Source organism: Acinonyx jubatus, chromosome E2, assembly GCF_027475565.1.
Source record: "Acinonyx jubatus isolate Ajub_Pintada_27869175 chromosome E2, VMU_Ajub_asm_v1.0, whole genome shotgun sequence".
NCBI classification, from domain to species: Eukaryota; Metazoa; Chordata; class Mammalia; order Carnivora; family Felidae; genus Acinonyx; species Acinonyx jubatus.
In genome coordinates, this window is record NC_069396.1 from 38649578 (window position 1) to 38669148 (window position 19571).

A 19571-nucleotide genomic window follows, 5' to 3' on the forward strand; every position below is an offset into this window, starting at 1 on the left:
ATTGCCAAACTTTCCCATGGCAGCTATAACATTTTACATTCCCACCAGCAATGAAAGAGTGTTCCAATTTCTCTACATACTTGCCAACACTTGTTATTTCTTCTTTCCTTTCTTTCTTCTTTCCCTCCCTCCCTCTCCTCATCCACCTCGTCCTCCTTCTTCTTCATATTCGTCCTAGAGGCCATGAAGCAGTATCTCATTGTGGTTTAGACTTGCATTCCCTAATGGTTAGGGTCATTGAGCAACTTTTCACGTGTCTATTGGACATTTGTACATCTTTTTTCGAGAAGTCCTTTTTTCTTTTCAAGTCGTTTCCTCATTTTTGAATTGTTTTCTTTTTTGTTGTTGTGGTCGAGTTGTAGGAGATATAACTATATCTTTCTATGTATCTATATATAAATATAAATATATATAATAAATATATATAAATATAGAAATAGAGAGATAAATATAGAGTTAGATATTCTTCATATTAAACCCTCATAAGATACATGATTTGTAAATATTTCTTCCTTGTGTTATATTTCCATTCTCTTGAAAGTGTCATTTGATGCATAAAAGTTTTTACTAAGTTTTAATGAAGTCAAATATACTTATATTTTTCTTTTGCTGCCTGTGCTTTTAGTGTCATATTTAAGAAATTGCCAATTCCAAAATCATGAAGATTTTCCTTTATGACTTCTTCTAAGAGTTTTAAAGTTTTAGGTCTTTTGTTTAGGTCTGATTCATTTCGAGTTAATTTTTGTATATGGTTTAAGGTAAGGGATCAATGTCATCGCTTTGCATGTGGATATCCAGTGTCCTTAGTACTATTTGTTGATGTGACTGTTCTTTACCTATTGAATGATCTTGGAACTCTTGTCAAAAATCAATTCACCATATATGGGAGGGTTCATTTTGGGGCTATTCATTCAATTCCATTAGTCAATGTGTTTATCCTTACGCTAGTAACAGTGTTTTGATTAACATAGATTTGAAGTAAGTTTTGAAATCAGGAAGTGTGAGACTTTTCCAACTTTGATCTTCCTCAAGATTGTTTCGGCTATTGAGGGTCCCTTGTAATTCCACATAAATTTTAGGATGGGTTTTTGTACTTCTGCAAAATACGACACTGGGATTCGATAGGGATTGCTTCAAATCTATAGACTGCTTTTAGGAGCACTGTTTATTAATCTGCTTGGGCTGCTATCACAAAATACCACAAAATGGGTGGTTTAAGCAATAGGAATTTATTTTCTCATAGTTTGGGAGGTTCGAAGTCCATGATCAAGGTAATGATCAAGCAAGTTCAGTTTCTGGTAAAAGATTTTTTCCTAACTTATAGATGACAGCTTTTTCACTGTGTCCTCACTTGGCCTTTCCTTAGTGTGTGTGTGGAGAGAATGAGTTTTCTGGTGTCTCTTCTTATAAGGACACTGATCCTATTGGATCAGGCCTTATTATTTTTGTTTTTAAAATTTTTTAATGTTTATTTATTTTTGAGAGAGAGAGACAGAGTGCAAGCAGGGGAGGGGAAGAGAGGGAGACACAGAATTCGAAGCAGGCTTCGGGCTCTGAGCTGTCAGCATAGAGCCCAACACGGGGCTCAAACCCACAAACCATGAGATCATGACCTGAGCCAAAGTCAGGCGCTTAACCAACTGAGCCACCCAGGCATCCCACAGGCCTTATTTTTATTATGTCACTTAACCTTAATTACTTCCACAAAGGACCTATCTCCAAATATAGTATATTGAAGGTTAGAGCATATGAATTTTGGGGAAACATTCCATCCATAACAGTTCTCCTCTTAGCATTATAAGTCTTCCAACCCATGAACATAAATATCTTTCCATTTATTTGTGTTTTCTTTAATTTATTTCAAGAATGTTTTGTAGTTTTTAGTGCACAATTTTTTATGCCTCCTTAGTTTAATTCATTACTAAATATTTTTTATGCTAGTACAAGTGAGATTTTTAAAAATTTCCTTTTCAGATTGTTCATTGCTAGTGTATAGAAATATAACTGATGTTCATGTGTTGATTTTGTATCCAGTGACTTTGTTGAGTTTGTTGCTCTAAGCTATTTTTTGTGTGTAGATTCTTTATGGTTTTCTATATATAAAATCATATCATCTACTGAAAGAAATAATTTTTTTGTTCTCTTCCAATTTGGCTTCTTTTTATTTCTTTACCTTGCTTAATTGCTTTGGCTAGAACTTCCAATACTATGTTAAATAGAAGTGGTAAAAGCAAACATCTCTTTCTTGTTCCTGATCTTAGAGGAAAAACTTTGTCTTTCACCCTTGAGTATGTTACCTATGCGTTTTTCATATATGGCCTTTATAATGCTGAGGTTCCTTTCTATTACTAGTTTATTGGTTTTTTTAGTCATGAAAAGGTGTTGGGTTTTATCAAGTGCTATTTCTGCATCAATTTGGATTATCATGTGTTTTGTTTTCCTTTGTTCTATTAATGTGGTATATTACATTGGTTGATTTTCATATGGTGAAACAACTTTGTATTCCTGGGATAAATTCTGCATAGTCATGGTGTATAATCTTTATAATATGCTGTTGAACTTGTGTGTTCATATTTTGTTGAGATTTTTGCATTTATATTCATAAGGACTTTAGCCTATTGTTTTCCTTTTTCCCCCCAATATTTATTTATTTTGAGAAAGAGAGAGAGAGAGTGACTAGGGGGTGCAGAGAGAGAGGAAAGAGAGAATCCTAAGAGAGCCTGACATGGGGCTCTATCCCACAGATGATGGGGCTCTATCCCCAGATCATGACCTGAACTGAAAACAAGAGTAGAACACTTAACCCACTGAACCACCCAGGCACCCTTATAGTTTTCTTTCTTCCAGTGTCTTAGTGACCTCATAGAATGCATTCCTTCTTCAATGTTTTGGAAAAGTTTAAGCAGAATTGATGACTATTTTTTAAATGTTTTGTAGAATTCACCTTTGAAACCATTTGTTCTGTATTTTTCTTTGTTGGTAGGATTAATGATTCATTCTCCTTACTTGTTAATGGCCTTTTTATAATTTTCTATTTTTCCTTGAGTTAGTTTTGTTTGTATTTTTCTAGGAATTTTCCCATTTCATGTAGACTTATCCAATTTGTTGCATATAATTGTTCATAGTATTTCTGTAAAATAGCTAGTAGTATCCTATTTTAATTTCTGGTTTTGAAAATTTGAGTCTCTCTTTTTCTTAATCTAGTAAAGGTTTGTCAATTTCATCGATATTTATCTGAGAATAAATTTTGGTTTCATTAATTTCCTCTGTTGTTTTTTATTCTCTGTTTCTCCCTCATGTAATCTTTGTTATTTCTTCCTTATGCTAGCTTTGGGTTGCTTGCTTTTCTTTCTAGTTCCTCGGGGTATACAGTTAGGTTATTGATATGTTAGTTTGCTAGGGCCACCATAACAAAATACCATAGGCTTGCTGACTTAAACAGCAGACATTTATTTTTTCATAGTTCTGGAGGATATAAGTCCAAGATCAAGGTGTGACTAGGTTGGTTAACACTGAGGCCCCTCTCTTGGGCTAGCAAACGGCTGCCCTCTTGCTGCCCCTTCACATGGTCATCCCTGTGTGTGCACGTGTCCCTCGTGTCTCTACATATTCCCTGCTATTTTTTTAATGTTTAGTTTTGAGAGGGAGGGGAGGGGCAGAAAGAGAGAGAGAGAGAGAGAGAGAGAGACAGAGAATCTGAAGCAGGTTCCACACTGTCAGCGCAGAGCTGACACCTGTCTGTAACTCACCAACCAGAAGGTCATGATTTGAGCTAAAGTCAGATGCTTAACCGACTGAGTCACCAAGCTCTCTTCTAAATATCCCCTTCTTATAAGGACACCAGCCAGATTGGATTAGGGCCCACTCGAATGGCCCTTTTAATGTATTCATTTTAACATATTCACCTTTCAAAGCCCTGTCTGCAGACATAGTCACATTCTGAGGTACTAGGGGTTAGGACCTCTATGTGTGAATTTGAAGGGGTGACAGTTCAGCCCGTATCACCATTCTTTTACTTTCAATTCTTTTGTGTCTTTCAATCTAAAGTGAATTTCTCGTAAATAGCATATAGATCAATCATTTAAAAAATCCATTCTACCAATCTTTGTTTTAATTGGACCGTTTAATCCATTTACATTTAAAGAAATTGTTGGTAAAGAAGGACTTAGTTCTGCCATTTTTGTGTGTGTACCTTTTTTTGTTCAATTCCTACATTTTTTATTTATTAGATTATTTTATAGTGTATCGCTTTGATTCCCTTTTTTCCTTGTATGTATATATTTCAGTTATTGTAGTAGTAGTTCCCTTGTGAACTATAATTAACATTTTGAACTTATAACATCCTAGTTTGAATAATACCAATTTAGTTTCAATAGTATACAAACACTGTGCTCCTATACAGTTTTGTCCTTCTCCCTTTATATTGTTATTGTCCCAGATCACATTCCTATACATCGTGTGCCCCTTAACATAGATTTGTAATTACTGTTTTATACATTAGCCTTTTAAATTGTAGTTGAAAATAGAGGAATTACAAACCAAACCTGCGTTAATACTGGTTTTTATATTTACCTGCGTAGTCACTACTTTTTTTTATTTTTATCAAAAAATTTTTTTTTCTTAGTCACTACTTTTATCAGTGTTCTCTATTTCTCATATGACTTTGAGTTCTTGTCTGGTGTTCTCTCATTTCCGTCCAATAGACTCACTTTAGCAATTCTTGTGAAGCAAGTCTACTAGTAATGAACCCCTTCAGTTATTATTTATCTGGAAATGTTTTAATTTCTCCTTCATTCTTGATAGTTCATCTAAGAAAGAATTCTTTGTTGAGAGGTTGTTTTTTCCTTTCGGAACTGAATATGCCCTTTGGCCTCCATGATTTCTTTTTTCTTTTTTTAAACAGGAGGTGCTTTTTTTGTTTTTATTTTTTTGTTTTAGTAAAGAGCGAGACTATGAGCAGGGAGAGGGACGGAGGGAGAGAGAGACAATCTTAAGCAATCTCCATGCTCAGTGTAGAGCCTGATGCAGGGCTCAGTCCCATGACTCTGGGATCATGACCTGATCCCAACCAACTGAGCCACCCATGTGCCACGGCCTACGTGATTTCTGATTAGAAATCAGCTGTTAATCTTGTTGAGGATTCCTTGTATGTGACAAGTTACTTGTCACTTGTTGCTTCTAAGATTGTCTTTTTTTGTGTGTTTTGATAATTTGATTATAATGTGTCTCAGTTCTACACATCTGTTTGAGTTTATCTTGCTTGAAGTTCCTTGGATGTGTGTATTCAAATCTTTCATCAAATTTAGGAAGTTTTCAGCCATTATTTTTTCAAAAATTTTTTGTCTGTTTCTGTCTCCTCCTGGAACTCCTCTTGTGCATACTGTTGGTATGCTCAGTGGTGTCCACCAGGCTCGTAGGCTCGGTTCATATCTGCTTTTTTTTTTCTTTCTTTACCTGACTGAATAATTTTGAGTGCCTTATATTCAAAGTTTTTTGATATTTCTTCTGCCAGCTCAAATCCTTTTGGCTCCTGTAGTGAATTTATTATTTTATTTTTTATTTATTGTATTTTTCAGCTCTAGGGTTTCTATTTTGTTCCTTTTCATAATTTTGATCTCTTTTTGCCATTCCCTATTTGTTCATAAATTTTTTTGTGTGGTTTCCTTTAGTTCTTTGTCTATGATTTCCTTCAGCTTATTAAGCATATTTAAGATAGTTGATTTAATATGTTTGACTAATATTTCCAATGTCTGGGCTTCCTTAGGGATGGTTTCTAATTATTATTATTATTTTTCTGTGAATTGGCTTTACATACTTGTTTTTTGGTATGTTTTGTATTGTTTGTTGAGGACTGGACATTTTGAGTATTAGTATGTGAACTCTGGAAATCCGATTTTCCTGCTCCTCAGGGATTGCTGATTTTTGCTTGTTGAAGTTTGCTGTCATCCCTTTAGTGATTTTTCCAAACTATTTTTCAAAGTGTATTCCTTGGAACGTGTGGTCATTGAAGTTTTTATTCTGTTACCTCTACAGCCAGCCAGTGACTTGAAGATTTTCTTAAAAAAAAAAAAAAAAGCCTGTCCCTTTAAATCTTCCAATAGATGCTGTCAGGGGAAATTGCTGCAGTTCTAGAAGGCCAGTCTCCACCTGTCTCTCAGGGAGCTGGTAGACTGACCGAAATGTTCTGGAGGACAAGGACCTTACTGCTCACACTGGCATCAGCCAACCACTCCAGGAATGGTGGCTGCTAATCCCACAGCTGCATGGTGGGGTGCGGGCTGAGGAATGGGGCATGGCAGCTGGTTCTCACCCCTCCCCACCCCTACCAACAGTTGGTGACCTTTTCCTTTATCATGCACTCTCCTGGTTTTTTAAAGTTCAAGTTCCAGAGTTTCAATATTGTTGACTCTGTGAGTGTTTCCGTTTCCAACTGACAGTTGTTTTTGTTTGTTTGGTTTTTAGGGTTATTTATTTATTTTGAGAGAAAGAGAGAGGGAGAGAGTGAAGGGGAGGAGCAGAAAGAGAGGAAGAGAGAGGATCCTAAGGAGGCCCTGCAATGTCAGCGCCATCGCTGAGCCCCTCTTGGGGCTTGAACTCACGAACCATGAGATCAAGACTGAGGTGAAACCATGAGTTGGACACTCAACCGACTGAGCCACCCAGTGGCTCTGACAGTTGTTTTGATGAAGGGACTGATCCCTAGGGCCTTCACTCCACCATTTTGCCTCATGCCCTTCTGAATCCCTCCTTTTAAAATTTTTGTTTTTTTCCATAACTCACTTTGAGTTTCTATTACTGGCATCTGAGAGATGGCAACAACTGTAGCAACTGCCATGCTTGGTGCTATGTATTTTTCAGACTTAAAGATGATTTCATCCCTTTTCTTGGAGGGGAGGCTGAAGTGTACAGAAAAACCATATACAAGAAGGATTCGAGTGATCAGTGACAACCCTAAGGATAAGCAGATGAAGTACCAGGGGAACTTCATGGAAGGGATGATTTTTTGACCTTGGGGTTAAGGATGAACCTCCTTATAGAATTAAAAGAACCTCATCTAAGGTCTTTGGCCCTCCGTTGACTCCAAGATCCACAGACAGTTCTGGTCCCTGCCTTGATCACCTCCTGCTTCTCATGCACAAGGGAGGGCCTGGTACATGGAAGGGGGTCAATAATTTTTGCTGTTTTGTTTTATTTGAAGGTGTTTTGTTTTATTGAAGGTGTTTTTGGGGTGGCTGATGTTCACCTGGATGAGTGATTATAATTTGAAGGATTTTAGATGGATAGAGGAAGTTTTCACTGTCAGCTTTTATACTTGTGATCACCATCATTCTTCAAGCCAACCCTGAGGCAGGTATAGCTCTAAGACTTGTTGTACAGGAGAATGAAACTCAGCAGGTTAAGGGTCTTGCCTAAGACTTGTCAGCAGGCAAGTGGCAGAGTTGGGACCACAGCTTGGGTCTGTCTTGATTTTACAGTTCAAGTTCTTCTGCTGTTACTTCTGAGAGCTCTTAGGACTGAGTGAAGGAAGCAGCAAATGTTCATGGAATGTCAACCAAGTCCCTGTTCTCATGGAGCTGGTGTTCTACTGTGAAGAGATGGTAACTAGTATAGAAGCAGATAAAATTGGTAATCCTAAAACGGGATAAGTGCTATGAAGAAAATTTAAAAAGTGAGGTGCTGGAGGATGCTTGGAGGAGAGGGGAGGGTCTTCTACAGACAGGATATCAGGGAAGCTTTTTTATTTGAATCGAGGCCTGAGTGATGCAAAGGAGTAGACCATGCAACGATCCAGCAGAAGTATTGCAGGCAGCAAGATCAACCAGTGCCAAGACCCCAAGGCAGGAGAAGAGCGAAACCATTATGGTTGGTATGAGTGGCAAGGGGGCTTGCAAGGCAGTTAGAAAGGTGGGTCAGATATAATACAGAATTCTAGTAGGACATCTGGATTTTATTCTAGTTGCAGTGAGAATTCATGTAGGGCTCAGGCAGGGAGAGTGATATGATCTGGTTATTTTTAAAAGCTCCTTCAGGCTGCTGAGCTGAAAATAGATTGGGGGTACATGAATCAGAATCTTTGGCTGCTGGTGACATAAAATATGATGCAAACTGCCTTAATCCATCAGAAAATTTACTGGCCTCTTTAACCAGAAGTGCAGAGGTAATGTAGACTTCAGAGCTGGCTGATTCAGCCCTGAGTCCAGTGCTGTGATATAGTCAAGAACTCAAGTTCTGTCTCTTGGCTCTGCTGACCACAGACTCAACTTCATTGTGAGGCTAAGAGGTGTCCGGGTGGTTTTACTAGAGCTGAAATACACAGGGCTATATGCCCTGTACTTCCCCACCAAGGGATGGATAGATTTTTTTTTTTTTTTTTTTTTTTTTTTTATGGAAACACTTCCAAAGAATGAGGGAGAACTTTTTCAGAAGCCTTCAGGAAATCTGTTTGTGAAGTATCACATGCCCTTTCCGGAATCAACTATTTACAGGGAAAATGCATCATGCCTTTAGACTGGAGCTGGGGTGCCTCAGCTTCGCAAAGGCACAGGAACTATGTGGGCTAGGGTAGACCATGTGAAGGAGGGGAGATAGACAAAGGGCAGCTGACAAAGTCCATTACAGGGGCAATAGTGGAAGCAGGGAGGCCAGAGAAGAAGCTACTGAGGTAGGTGAGGATAGAGAGATGATGGTGGAGATAGAGGAGGTGGTATGAGAAACATTCCGATTCTGCCTCTTTCAGAGGTGTTGACGTTGAATATGCAGTGAGGAAAAGAGGAATTAACATATACCATTTGCCCAAGTTTTCCTTACGTCTTTCTTTGAAGCAAATGGAAAAAGGGTGTATCTGGACTGGAGAGCTGGCCAAGAGAAAGGGAAGAGAAACTGCAAGACGGCATACAAAGGTGTAAACGGCAGATACCCCTCAGCCTATTCCCATCTGTACAACGCTAAACAAACAGGATCCATCGCTACTGTTAAGAACTGGAGCAGAGGTGGTGCTTAGGGCATGGCCAGTTCCGGCTAGGAAGCATTAATTGGGTGCCTACTGTGTCCAGAGGCTGTAGGAGAAACAGAGCATAGTTCTGAAATAAGAGAAAAAGTGTGGGCTAAGTTATCCTTGAAAAAAATCTCTTAAATAGTCCAAACATAGCACTATATTAATATAAGCACAGTAATTAATACACACGCAAAACATAATTGCATATTTTAATTCATTAAACAGGCACAGGAAAGAGTTGAACTTTCTAAAATTAAATTATGTTCTTACAAAGCAGCTTTGGTTCTTGAATTAAGCTTCCACCGCCAGATGCAGCGCTAAACGACTGGAAGACGAAGGGGACACAAGGCTCACCTCCAGGAGCACTCACTCAGCGTGGAACCCGGATAGAATGAAAGCTTCCAGAGGCTACAATGCAGCGCAAACCTCGCGGGGTAAGCCCGCCTCAGCCGCGTCACTCCTGCACCACGTGACCCACTAGGGGGCGGGGCCAGGGGCGGGGACTCCGCGCGCGCTTCCCGGCGTGCCGCGCGGGGCGGAGCGAGGGGCGGAGCCTACGGGGGAGGCGCGGAGGAGGCGCGGCCGCCACAGGACGCCTGTCTCGGCCCGGCCACCGGACAGGCGCCTCCGGCTCTCACCGGCCCGCCTGCTGCTTCGAGCCCGCGGCGGCGGCGGCGGCGGGCGGCATGCGCGTGTGAAATGCGGCCGCGGGCAGCCGGGACGCGAGCAGCGGCCGCCGCGGCAGCGGAGAAGACAGGCGCGGCCTCCTCGGCGAGGGGCACGCAGTGCATGAGGGCGAGCACGCGGGTGCTGGGCAGCCGCCGGCCACGCCGCCTCCATAAACATTTGTTTAGGACTCGTTCGCCCCGCTGAGGTCCCGGCGCCTCCACCATGGAGGCCCCGGCCGACCCCGGGTCCCACGCCTCGGCCTCGGCCTCGTCCTCGGCCGCGGCTCCGCTGCGCGCCCCGGAGGTGGCGCGGCTCCGAGAGGAGCAGGAAAAGGTAACAGGCCGCGCTCCGGGCCCCACGCTTCCGGCGGTGGTCTCGGGAGGCGCCCGCTCCCCGGCACATCCTCGGCGCCCGGGCCCCCAATCTGGGGCTGGGGCCCTCCTCGGGGTCCGCTTCCCCCGCTCGCCCCGGCGGCCCCCTCCTTCCCGCTGTGGGCCGCAGCCCTCTGGTCCCGGGCCCAGCTCGATCCTGACGCGGTACCGGGGAGGAGCACAGCCTCCAGGCTTGGAGAGAGAAAGTGTTAGGAGAAACTTTTGTCACGTGCTTTTGTTGTCTTTTGTCTGGAGCCCTTTGACCTTCAAGGGGAGGGAAGGGATGGGAAAGAGGGAGGTGACTATCCCTTGTAAGTTGCGTATCAAAGTGAGTTTTTAGACCTAATATAGACAGCAGTGCGTGGGAATTTTTTGGTTTGGGGTACGCGGTCAATGGAGGGCTCACCTTAGTATTTTCTTAAAAACCGTTGCTAAAATGTATACACATTGTTGCTCTTTATCAGGTTGCACGCAGTGATAAACAACTTGGTTGTTTAGTGTTGGTCAAAGTGGAACGCAATTTTATTAAATTTTAACTTTAATCGTATAATAAGTTTTAATCTGCCAGTGTAGGGAAGAAAATTTTGCATTTCCTAGTGGGATTGTATATGAAGAAGTATGCCCGATTTAAGAAATACGGTGTTGTTTAATTTGAGTATTTTTTCCTTTGGATTTTGTAGCATTTCAGATTGTCGGTGTCTCCAGAAAGTTTGAAATTCTTACTTTGAAAAGCAGTATTTACTTAAAATGTCTTATGTCTTCTTGAGAGTATCATGGCTAAAAGGGTTAGGAAGTTGTTTCAAAAGTGTAAACAATGGGAATCCCTAACTTTTTCTATTGAACATTCCTGTATAAAAATAACTACTTGCATAGGTATACAAATATACTCAGTTCATCTAGATGAGGGGCTTTTCACAGAACCAAAAAAAAATCCTGGTTTGCTTGGAAACCACCTGTTAGGATGAGCTGTGGGGATCTTTCCTACTTTGTTCTGGTTCTAAATTATTTTATCCATTGAATTTCCTTTTCTGAGGGCCATTTTCTTTTCTTTTTTTTTTTTTTTTAACATTTTTATTTATTTTTGAGAGAGAGAGAGAGAGAGAGAGAGAGCGCGCGCGAGCACGATTGGGGGAGGGGCAGAGAGAGAGAAAGGGAGACCCAGAATCTGAAGCAGGCTCCAGGCTCTGAGCCGTCAGCACAGAGCCCAACACGGAGCCCAACACGCAACAAGGCACAGAGGCCAACTCACAGACGGTGAGATCATGACCTGGGCTGAAGTCAGACGCTCAACTGACTGAGCAACCCAGGCGCCCCATAGGGCCATTTTCTTCTGTCATGTACAACTGCTGGGTTTTAAACTTGGCTTTTTTTTTTTTTTTTAAATCCAACAAGTATTGTGTTATTTAAATTATAAGACGTTAATAGATCATAATTTTTCCTTTTTGAAGAGAAAAAGAAGAAAAGACAGCCCTTCTTGAAATTAATTTGTTCATTTTTGGCAAAATTATTTCCATTTTTTGGTTTTTTAGGAAATTTGAAACAGACCCTCAGAAGATGGTGTTCCCATTGCCTTTAGTCTGGTCTATAGAGGAATTACTCTCTCTTTCCTAGTATAACATGCATAATGCTCACTTGATATGTTTCCTTCCATTTGTCATTGTAAAAGAGAGATCCTTAGTTTTATTCTAATGTTAGTGTGGCTGAAATACAAAGGATACATTTTGGGGTGCTCTGAACAGCTTTCTGGTATAGTATCTAGTTATATTTGAAAACTGTCTTTTCAGTTACAGGCCTGTAGGAATCTAAATAACTATTTTCAGTAGACATTGACTATGTTACCAAATTACTTTTCTGTATTATGTTAATGTTTTGGCAGTTAAAGTAAGCACGTGCATGTGTGTCATGCGTGTGTAAAATTCCCAGTTGATAAAGCCCTTCTGTAAATAGACTACACAGTATTTTACAGGATTTGCTTCAGTGAACAGTAGACCCATAATGCCACAAAATATCCTAGTTAGATAGCTATACTTCAATTATAGTTTAGTATAGGAAAACTGTATATAGTAAATATTCAGTTATTTTGTGAGGGACTTTATTTAGGCTTTAAGACCAACCCATCTAACTCAGTAAAATAGAAGTGTTTTGACATTCTTGGAATGAAAAAGGGAAGAATGTCATTGTAGCTTTATATTTGTGTGGCACTTAGTACTTTTTTTTTTTTTTTTTAATATAAATCCAGCTAAATGTGCTTTAGGACTTGGGTTTTTGCAGTGGTTTTCCCACTGTGAAAGAGAATGAACACCTGAAGAAAATGACTTGATTTTTTTTTTTTTTTTTTTTTTTTTTTTTGGTACCTAGCTAGTAGGCTCTAGATGCAGAGGAGAGAAATTAATTCATTACATACAAGGATACTTTAGGTTTTGGGCCTTATTTTCACTGGGAGCCTTGGTTGAGAGGACTGTTAGGTAATATGGCTTAAATGTTGCTCATCAGGTTTTTTTTTTTTAATTAAAAAAATTTTTTTAATGTTAATTTTTGAGAGAGTGAGCGAGCACGAGTGGGGAAGGGGCAGAGAGTGATGGACTCACAGAATCCGAAGCAGGCTCCAGACTGAGCTGTCAGCACAGAGCCCAATGTGGGGCTTTGAACCCATGAACCCTGAGATCATGACCTGAGCAGAAGTTGGCCGTTTTTAACTTAACTGATTGAGCCACTCAGCTGCCCCCAACTTATTTTTAAATTCAGCTGAGAAGTGTAACTCTGTCTCTGTTTTCCCCTCATTTATACTTTGAAACACTGAGTAACAATGACAAAATTAGTGACTAAGGAAAAAAAACAAAGGTGGGGGATGCGTAAATGAGCCCCAGTAAATGACAACATCTGTAATAAATGGACAGGATCAAATATTTTAACATTGTTTTCATTTATAGCATCAATGCTGAAACACTTTCAAAAACATTAAAAATTAAAAAAAAATCTATTTATTTTTGGGAGAGAGAAACCGAATGCAAGCAGGGCTCAGGGGTGGGGGGGTGCAAAGAGAGGGAGACAGAATCCAAAGCATGATCCAGGCTCCGAACTGTTGGCACAGAGCCTGATGAAGGGTTGGAACCCACAAACTGAGATCATGACCTGAGCCGAAGTTGGACGCTTAGCTGACTGAGCCGGCCAGGCCCCCCAAAAACATTTTTTTAAAGTTAAAACCTGTTAAAACTTTGATTTAGCCAAAAAAGATGCATACAGAAAGGTCCCCTGCAGCTTTGTTTATAATAATGAAAAAACTAAAAATCCAACATTAGGGGATTGATTAAATAAATCATGATACGTATGATGAGCTTTTATGCAGGCATTAAAGATTATAGAGCAGTATGAATAGTGTGGTTATAGTTATGTTTATATGTAAGTATTCACAGTTTATATAGGAAAACACCATTAAATGTTTTAAAAACAATTTCATTTCTTATTTTACTAAAAGTGAGTGAAATTGGTTGAGATTTTAGCTCTTTGAATAAAGGCTGTTGATAAAACTTACTTTAATTGTAATGAAAACTAGGATGTTGTATCTTTAACTGCTGAATACTTTTCTGGGCCTGAAAAGTAACTCTTGGCTTGTTTGAACACCGGTTCATATGGTTTATTTCTTGGTTATTTCAGAGTTGATAGATATAATTTATTCAACATCTATTCCCAGTTGATTTCCTTTTTTCATTTTTCCTTGGAGGTTTTAGTCTTAATTCTCTGTCAAAAGATTACAGGGACAAGAAAGAACTTCGCTCATCTTGTTTTTTTCTTTTTCTTTTTCTTTTTCTTTTTTTTTTTTTTTTTTTTTTTACCAATGTTAGTAAAATATTTGGTGGAAAAATGTGAGCTACTTAGGAGCTTCTCTAGACTGACCTATGCCATAAAAGTTCTGATTCAGGACTGTAGTGGGCTGTTTTTGTAGGGAACTTTCCTCATACTCAGATCTTCTTAAATCTGGTTCTGTCTTAGAATTGCATTATGTTGAAATTTTGGTTTCTTTGCTAAGGTGATATTTCCACAATATCTGCATTTTATATTTCCAGATCTTAATATGTTTTATTAGCATAATTACTGAGATTTTATTGTAATGTGAAAAAAGTGGTATATAGTATTATTTTCATAGGTTTATTTGCTGGAGAATAGTAACTTTGGAAAATTGATGAGAATAATATTTATTATTTTGCTATAATTACTGCTGAGTGGCTCCTATAATTGTCAGTTGGAGTTTGGAATAATTTATTCTTTCCTGATATGAAACCTGGGTTATTAAATGCATTAACACTAAATATCTCAAATTCTTCATAAAGTGGAACAACTAATTTAACTTAATGGAGGGTTTTCATATTTCTTATGATAAACTGAACTGCATATAGTTTAAGAAACTGTCAGTCATGTACCTCATACAACAGCTGTTCTCTCCACGCCCAGAATCCAAGCATATATTTTTTCAACAAATACTGAGCACTTCTACATGCCAGGCATATATCCTCCACATGGCAGACAAGTACCTACTATATGCCATCTTCTCCTGAGGACCTAGTAAGAAACAAAAATAATGTCCTTGCTTTCACGGAGATTACATTCTAGGCATGGAAGAGGCCCATTTAAAATGTCAGATGGTTTGTGATAGGTAAGGCTAGATAGAAGAAGAAAGTTTTGGTAAGGGAGGGTATTTTGGAGAGGAGTTTCTAGTCAGGGGCAGTCAGCTCAGAATGAGTCCAGGTGAGTTGTAAGGATTTTGGTTTTTATTTTTGTGAGATGAGAAGCCATTGGAATGCATTTTGAGAATCGTACTGATCTTAAATTATAACCATCCGTTTCTTATGTGTAAAGAAAGGGTGCGATAATGGGATTGTGGGGTTGTATTATATATAATATAAAATAAATTCTTTGTGTGCTAGGCGTTGTGAAAGATGTTACAAATTTGATATTAGAATCTTCATGGACTCTCTTAATTTTTCAGGTCAACAATTTCGGTTGTTTGTACAGTTTTTGCCCTGAACTTTCTAGTGGGGTATTGGTCTTCAGTTCTACTTATAATGCTTGTTTTCTAAAGTGGTGATACCAATTTTCATTCCTTGTCAGCAGCAGGTGAAAGTTCTAGCTGTTGCACATCCTCATCACCACTTGGTACTGTTTGTCTTTTTCATATTTGCTAGCCATTCATATTTGCTAACTGTTGATCACTTTTTCAAATATTTTTTGGCTACATGCTTTTCTGTTTGTTTATTTTTGGTAAAATACCTGCTATCTCTTGTCCATTTTCAGTTGGGATGTGTGCCATATTTTAATTGATTCGTGGCAGTTCTTTATGTACTTTTGATATGAGTGCTTTTTAGGAAAGTTTTGTAAATTTCTTCTCTAGTCTGTGCTTGACTAATACTTTATACTGGTGTCCTTTGATGAAGAGAAGAAATTCTCAACTTTATTTATTTATTTATTTATTTTTTTCCAACGTTTATTTATTTTTGGGACAGAGAGAGACAGAGCATGAATGGGGGAGGGGCAGAGAGAGAGGGAGACACAGAATCGGAAACAGGCTCCAGGCTCTGAGCCATCAGCCCAGAGCCTGATGTGGGGCTTGAACTCACGGACTGCGAGATCGTGACCTGGCTGAAGTCGGACGCTTAACCGACTGTGCCACCCAGGCGCCCCTCAACTTTATTTATTTATTTTAGTACAATTTATTGTCAAATTGGCTCACATACAGTGTGTACGGTGTGCTCTTGGTTTGAGGGTAGATTCCCGTGGTTCATCACTTACATACAACACCCAGTGCTAGAAATTCTCAATTTAAAAAAAAATGTTTATTTATTTTTGAGAGAGAGAGAGCTTGCATGCTCCAGCAGGGGAGGGGCACAGACAGGGTGAGAGAATCCCAAGTAGGCTCTGTGCTGTCAGCATAGAGCCCAAGTGGGGCTCGATCTCACGAACCATGAGATCATGACCTGAGCCGAAATCAAAGTCAGGTGCTTAACCAACTGAGCCACCCAGGTGCCCCAGAAATTCTCGGTTTTAACAATCCTTTATTTTTATTTTATTTTTTTTCAAAGCTCTTTATTTATTTTGAGAGAGTTTGTGGGGGAGAGGCAGAGGGAGTGGAGGAGAGAGAGAATCCCAAGTGGGCTCTGCATTGCCAGTGCATAGCCCTATTGTGACCTGAGCCAAAAGACAACTTTGGTTTTAGTCTTTTGATAGTTATTAATAAACATTATGAAACAGTATTTCAGGAGGGGAAACTTTTTTTTCATTATATTAGACCTGTCCAGATTGGAGTACAAGACAAGAGTAGTTCCAAAACACTGGTGGGGAAAGGGCAGAGAATGTGCAGAGTCTATGTTTCACCATAACTGATTGGTTTTGTCTACTCGTCTAATGTTTTTAGTATGGATTTAAAAATCTTTTAGCTTGTATCATTCTTTCCTTCGTATCCAGATTGGTGAATTAGTCTGCCCGATGGCAGTTTTTTCTTTTTTAAGCTACGACTGTTTATTTTGAAAAATTGTAAAAACAACAGGAAGGTTGAGAGAATAGAGTCATTAGTAATATTTTGTACCATTTGATTTTTCTTTCTGTGCCTTTTTTTTTCTTGTTAAACCATTTGAAAATAAATTGCAGACATCATCACGCCCCTAGTACTTAAGCACATATTCTTTCAGAAGAGGGTCATTTTTCTACATAAATATAGTATCTTATTTTCACACCCAAGAAATGAACATTGACATACAATGTTATTTAAGATACTCACATTTCCTTAGTTTTTCTAAAAATGTTTTTTATAACTCTTTTTCCATCCAAGATTCAATCAAAGATTGCATTTGGCTGTTTTTATCTCTTTAGTTTCCTTCTACAGCAATCTCCTTGCTGCCTTTTGTCTTTATGAAATTGGTGTTTTTGAAGAGTTGATGACAGTTTTCTCATAGAATGGCCCACAATTTGGAGATGTGCAATGAATATAATCATGAAAACACAACATTAAGCATTTTTGGTTGGATACTACATAGATGATAACTTCTCACTGCACCACAGCAGGAGACACGTGATGTTACTTTATCCCATTGTAGGTGTTGCTGATTACTTAAGGTGGCATCTACTAGATCTTTCTACCATAAAACTACCTGTTCCCTGTGTAAGAAATAAGTGCTTTAATGGTAGTAATACTTGAAGACTAAATATCCTGTTCCTTCACAGCGTTTTACCATGGATGATCCTTGCCTGAATCAGTTACTATATTAATGTTAGCAGATTGGTGATTTTCTAATTATATAGCTGGCATTTTTCTGTAAAGAAGAGAGCCCTTCCCCCCTTTTAGCATTACTATAAACTTTTGTGTGTGTGTTTTTTTTTAAATGTTTGTGATAATTTGTCATTATTCCTTCTGATGCTTAAATTGTCCCAGTTTGTCCAGTGGAAGCCCTTTTCAGCCAGTTCCTGCATCCCTTTGGCATGTTCCATAATTCCTTGGTCATTCATTACCCTGCTTTTGGGCACAAGGTATTCCAGGCTTACCTTGTAGTTTTCTTGCCTTAGTCCTGAAATTGACTATTTCTTCAAAGAACCTTATTTCTTTTTAATGGGAAATGCTTAGAAACCAATCAAGATCAGGGCCCCAGTAGTGCTCATCATACTGGGATAATATTTCATCAAGGCTTTTCAGTGGACAGTGCTAAGGAAATACATTAACCTTTAGTATGCCAGGAAAAATAGTCATCTTTTGCATGTCCCAGGTCCAACAGATCCTTTTTACTTTTTATTTCTTGAAGTAGTTTTCACAAATGATATATAGAAGTAAGAGTAAGGGATAGTGAATAACAATTTTACTACATTTTTTTTCTTTTAATTTTAGCTAAAGAGAGAGAGAATGCAAGAGAAGGGCAGAGGGAGGGGGAGAGAGAGAGAGAGAGAGAGAGAGAGAATGAGAGAATCTTAAGCAAGCTTCACGCTCAGCTCAGTGTGGAGCCCAACGAGGGGCTCGATCTCATGAACCACGAAATCATGACCTGAGCCGAAATCCAGAATCAGACATTCAACCAGCTGAGCTGCCTAGGTGTCAAATATTACTAGATAGTTTAATAAGAGTTTAAACATTGTGGTTCTCTTTGTATTAAATAAATTTTGGTATACAGAGATCATAAGAGATTTAAGAATACTGCCACATGTCCTTTTAGAAAGGTAGGATAGTCCAGGTTTTTGCTGCCTGCTATATTACATGATGAAATTCTTGTTGAATGACAAGAACTGGATGGGAATGCTCTATTTTCTTTGTGTTCTTGGAAGTGTATCATTGTTCATTCATTGATCCTCCCCCCTCTTATTCAAGTCAGTCATCCTTTATTCATCATCCTCTATATTTAAATATGTATAATTCTCTTTCCAGTTTGCATGGTCTGTTCTAGGACTTACAGAGACACAAAAATGAGCCATTACATAATCCTTGCTTTCAGAGTTTATTTCCAGTGCTGTCAATGCCTTCCCCTGCCCCCTATCCCCCCGCTACCCTCCTCGTCCCCCTACCCAAGTCTCTGACCTCAAGAAGCTTTAAAAACTTGGAGTGAAAAAATTTACTGACTTTTTATTCTGACAGTCTTACTTATTGTGATGAAATATATATATAATAAAATTTGCCATTTTAACCATTTTAAATGTACATTTCCATGGTATTAATTACAATTACTATTAATGCAACCATCACCACTATTTGCAAAACTTTGTCAACACCCCAAACAGAAAATCTGTAACTATTAAGCAATAACTCATTCTCCCCTAGTTACCCTCTTGAGCCCCTAGTTACCTCTAAACTACTTTCTGCCTATATGAATTTACCAATTCTAGTATTTCATAGAAGTGGAATCATACGTCCTTTGTCCTTTGGTGTCCTTTGGTGACTGGCTTATTTCATGTAGCATGTTTTCACAGTTCATCCATGTTATGGTGTGTATTACAACCTCATTTCTGTTTAAGACTGAATAATATTCCATTGTACATATATACACAACATTTTGTTTATTTGTTCTGTTGATGAAATATGGATTGTTTCTACTGTTTTGCTGTTGTGAGTAATGTTGCTGTGAACATTGGTGTACAAGTATCTGAGTTCTTGTTTTCAGTTCTTTATGGTGTATACCTAGGAGTGGAATTGCTGAGTCATATGGTAATTCTGTGTTTAACTTTTTGAGGAACTGCCAAACTGTTTTTCATAGCATTTGCAAAATTTTACATCAGCAATGCATGAGGTTCCCTATTTTTCCACATCCTTGCCAACACTTATTTTCCATTGTTTTTGATTATAGCTATCCTAATAGGTGTTGAGATATCTCATTGTGGTTTTGATTTGCATTTCTCTAATAACTAAGGATGCTGAGCATCTTTCCACATGTTTATTAACCATTTGTATGTCTTCTTTGGAAGAATGTCTATTCAAGCCCTTTGCCCATTTTCAAGTTGCATTATCTTTTTGTTGTGTTGTAGTTCTTTATATATTCTAGGTATTAAATCCTTATGAGCTATATCATTTG

General features: G+C 38.8%; 1 protein-coding gene across 3 annotated transcripts in view; it reads left to right on the top strand.

The window, feature by feature from the left end:
• URI1 (URI1 prefoldin like chaperone) overlaps positions 1–19571 on the top strand; it is a 99620-nt gene that overhangs the window by 7704 nt on the left and 72345 nt on the right. The window contains exon 2 of one of the 3 annotated variants that reach the window (XM_027044939.2): positions 9305–9429. The exons of 1 other annotated variant lie outside the window; for it this stretch is intronic. In XM_027044939.2, coding sequence (XP_026900740.1) covers positions 9409–9429 — 21 coding nt within the window. In that variant the 5' untranslated portion in view covers positions 9305–9408. Of the gene's footprint in view, positions 1–9304; positions 9430–9542; positions 9998–19571 lie in introns of those variants that run through there. One more of the 3 variants, XM_027044938.2, reaches the window with a different exon arrangement.